At 53.5% G+C, this 2,771-nt stretch overlaps 1 protein-coding gene across 1 annotated transcript; it reads left to right on the plus strand.

The window, feature by feature from the left end:
* Nucleotides 1-1,096: 1,096 nt before the first annotated feature.
* Nucleotides 1,097-2,235, plus strand: TGAM01_v204917 (hypothetical protein; the record flags this gene model as incomplete). Its single annotated transcript, XM_018801390.1, has 3 exons — nt 1,097-1,725; nt 1,788-2,101; nt 2,168-2,235. 3 exons carry the CDS (start codon nt 1,097-1,099, stop codon nt 2,233-2,235), a joined length of 1,011 nt encoding a protein of 336 aa, XP_018665183.1.
* Nucleotides 2,236-2,771: the final 536 nt, after the last annotated feature.

A 2,771-nucleotide genomic window follows, 5' to 3' on the forward strand; every position in this document is an offset into this window, starting at 1 on the left:
CTCTACTCTCTACACGCCGCCTCCCCCGTCGCCGCTCCTTGTCACTTCACGCCCGATCCTTTTTAACGTCGCCACTCCTTCTCTTCTGGTCCTCTTTTCGCTTCTCTTCTCCCTTGCCCTTCACTCCTAGAGAGCCCTTCTTCCGTTCTCTTCAAACGCTCCTTATCGTGTCCTTGACGGCACATTCCACTCCTTTTTTTGAGACCCAATTTGATTCACTTCGTTATTTATCGGCCTGGTATCCGGTTCTTCTTTCAACGCCTTTCGCTATCCACAAAGTCGAGTGCACGCAGCCGCCGACTGAACACACAACGCCTCTTTTTTTCTTCGTCGACCCAGCTTCAACGAACAAAAAGGACCTGGCTTGTCCAACCCAACTTCGACTCTTCGGTTCGAAATCTTGAAAGCAGTGCCGCTTCCCCCAGACTGGTTCTGACGCAAGCCGACATATATCACATCTCTTCGTCCCTGGTGTCTGGATTTCACATTTGGATCACCATCAATCCTCCAAGGTAAGGCAATGATCGACAGCTTCACCTGCATCTTGTTCGTCTATAGTTGTTCATCTCGAGTCATGATGGGCCTGACTTGGCTTCACTGCCAAGTGATCAGCCGCTATCAATCCATTCTATATATATACTCTGCAATTCGCATCTCACCATCGTCTCTTACTCCTTGCACGGCACTTCGCATGGGGCAAGCGTCCCCTCACAAGTTACCCCAGCATCGTCTTGGCCCATTCCTCATTGTTCAACATCTCGTGTCTTCTGTGGGTCCGTTTTCCGCTTCCAACGGCCATGTTCCAGTCTGCATTCCTCGCACTCCTCATTGTTCTCAACCTGCGTTCCAGAAGGCATCTCCAGCCTCTTGCATTTGTTACAGGATGACGCACAATACGCCTTCGTTGTGAATCGCTGCTGTTTTCAAACCACTTGTACTCAGTTCTTGGATGCTTCCGTCAACTGTCTGGTGTTCAATGGCCTATTGTTTTCCATTTAAATGCATGTTCAAATAGATCCCAAGAGCTAACTTGTTTCTCGCCAACTAGTAAACTCTACATCTCACAACTTCAAGCAAAGAAATTCCAACGTTCAAGATGAAGTCTGCTTTCTTCTTGGCCACGGGCGCCATTCTGGCTGCCGCCATGCCGCTCGACAAGCGTGCTCTGGAGACTCAGTGGGTGACTGACATCGTCACCGTCACCGTCACTGTCGACCCATCCGCGCCCTCTTCGGCCGGTGGAGTCTTCATCCAGGCCGTTTCTTCGCAGCCGGCTGCTACTCCCAGCCCCCAGGTCCAGGCTCCGGCTCCCAAGCCCGTCTACGTCGCTCCTCCTCCCGCCGTCTCTTCCCCCAAGCCGGCCCCTCCTCCGCCATCACCGGCTCCGGCTGCTCCTCAGACCTCAACCGTCATCGTGGTTGAGGCTCCCAAGTCTTCTCCTGCACCGGCACCTTCACCCGAGGTTGCGGTCAAGTCTTCTCCCAAGCCTTCGCCCAAGCCTTCGCCGTCTCCTGTTGCCGCTTCTCCCAAGCCCGCTGCTTCTTCTCCCGCTGCCAGCAGCTCCAGCTCCAGCTCGAGCTCTGGTTCCAACGACTACCAGTCTGCCATGCTCAACGAGCACAACATTCACCGTGCCAACCACTCCGCGCCCGCTCTCGAGTGGGATGATCAGCTGGCTGGATTCGCCCACATCACTGCCTCCGGCTGCGTTTTCGCTCACGACATGTAAGTAACAAGAACGAATGTTCACACCAGACGGGAAGTGGCTAATACTGACAACTATATAGGACTGAGGGTGGCGGCTCTGTTTCCTACGGCCAGAACCTTGCCAGCTTTGGCTCTTCTGGTGACATCAGCGGCGACCAGATCCTGTCCGGTCGTCGTGGTGTCACTGACCAGTGGTACAATGACGAGATGGAGAACTGGACCTTCTACGGCCAGTCTAACCCTCCCTCTGGCCTTGACTTGGACGCCTTTGGCCACTTCACCCAGGTTGTCTGGAAGGGCTCCACCAAGGTTGGATGTGCTACCGTTCAGTGCCCATCTGGCTCTGTCCTCTCACTGCCCTCTTGGTACACCGTCTGCAACTACGGTCCCCCAGGTAAGTTGCCTTGAAACAAGCTCTCTTGCACTTATTACACCCGCATGCTAACCCTCACGTTCCCAGGAAACTTTGGTGGCGAGTACGGTGACAACGTTCTGAAGCCTCTTGGCCAGGCCCCGGTCACTGTTTAAAGACAGGCGCTTAGGCTCAATCCCATCTGGCACTTGCCTCTTTCTCCTGTCCATGCAGACTTTCAAGGGACTCGGTCGTGGCATCACAATGGCGGTCGGGCTCCGGGAAGGGCTGAGATGTGTGGCTAGGGTTTCGGAATTTCGAAACGGTTTTACGAATTTCTTCGCTTCTCCATTGTATCTTATGCGATGACATGTTGACAATCTGGACTTGACATTTCTTTTCTTTTCTTTACACAAACATTAGGAAAAAGCTCCTTGGCTGCTCCCATTTCTTCCTTCTCGTTAGTCTTCTCGGCAAACTCATATGTGCATGGCGTCGTTATGATGAGTATACAGACGGATCCAGGGCTGGTTAAAGGGGCGCTATGGGGCTGGGTTATGCCCGCGGTGTGCTGGATTTGCACAGGGGCATTTTCGATTCTTTTCGGGGAAGACTGCGAAGACTGTTGTCGAAATGCGTCCGATGGGAGGTTGTTTCTCGCCTTGGGCGTCGACGATGGGCAGAGCAGGAACCCCTTGACACTAGGGATTTT

The sequence above is a fragment of the Trichoderma gamsii genome (assembly GCF_001481775.2).
Source record: "Trichoderma gamsii strain T6085 chromosome Unknown Scaffold_14.2, whole genome shotgun sequence".
NCBI lineage: Eukaryota > Fungi > Ascomycota > Sordariomycetes > Hypocreales > Hypocreaceae > Trichoderma > Trichoderma gamsii.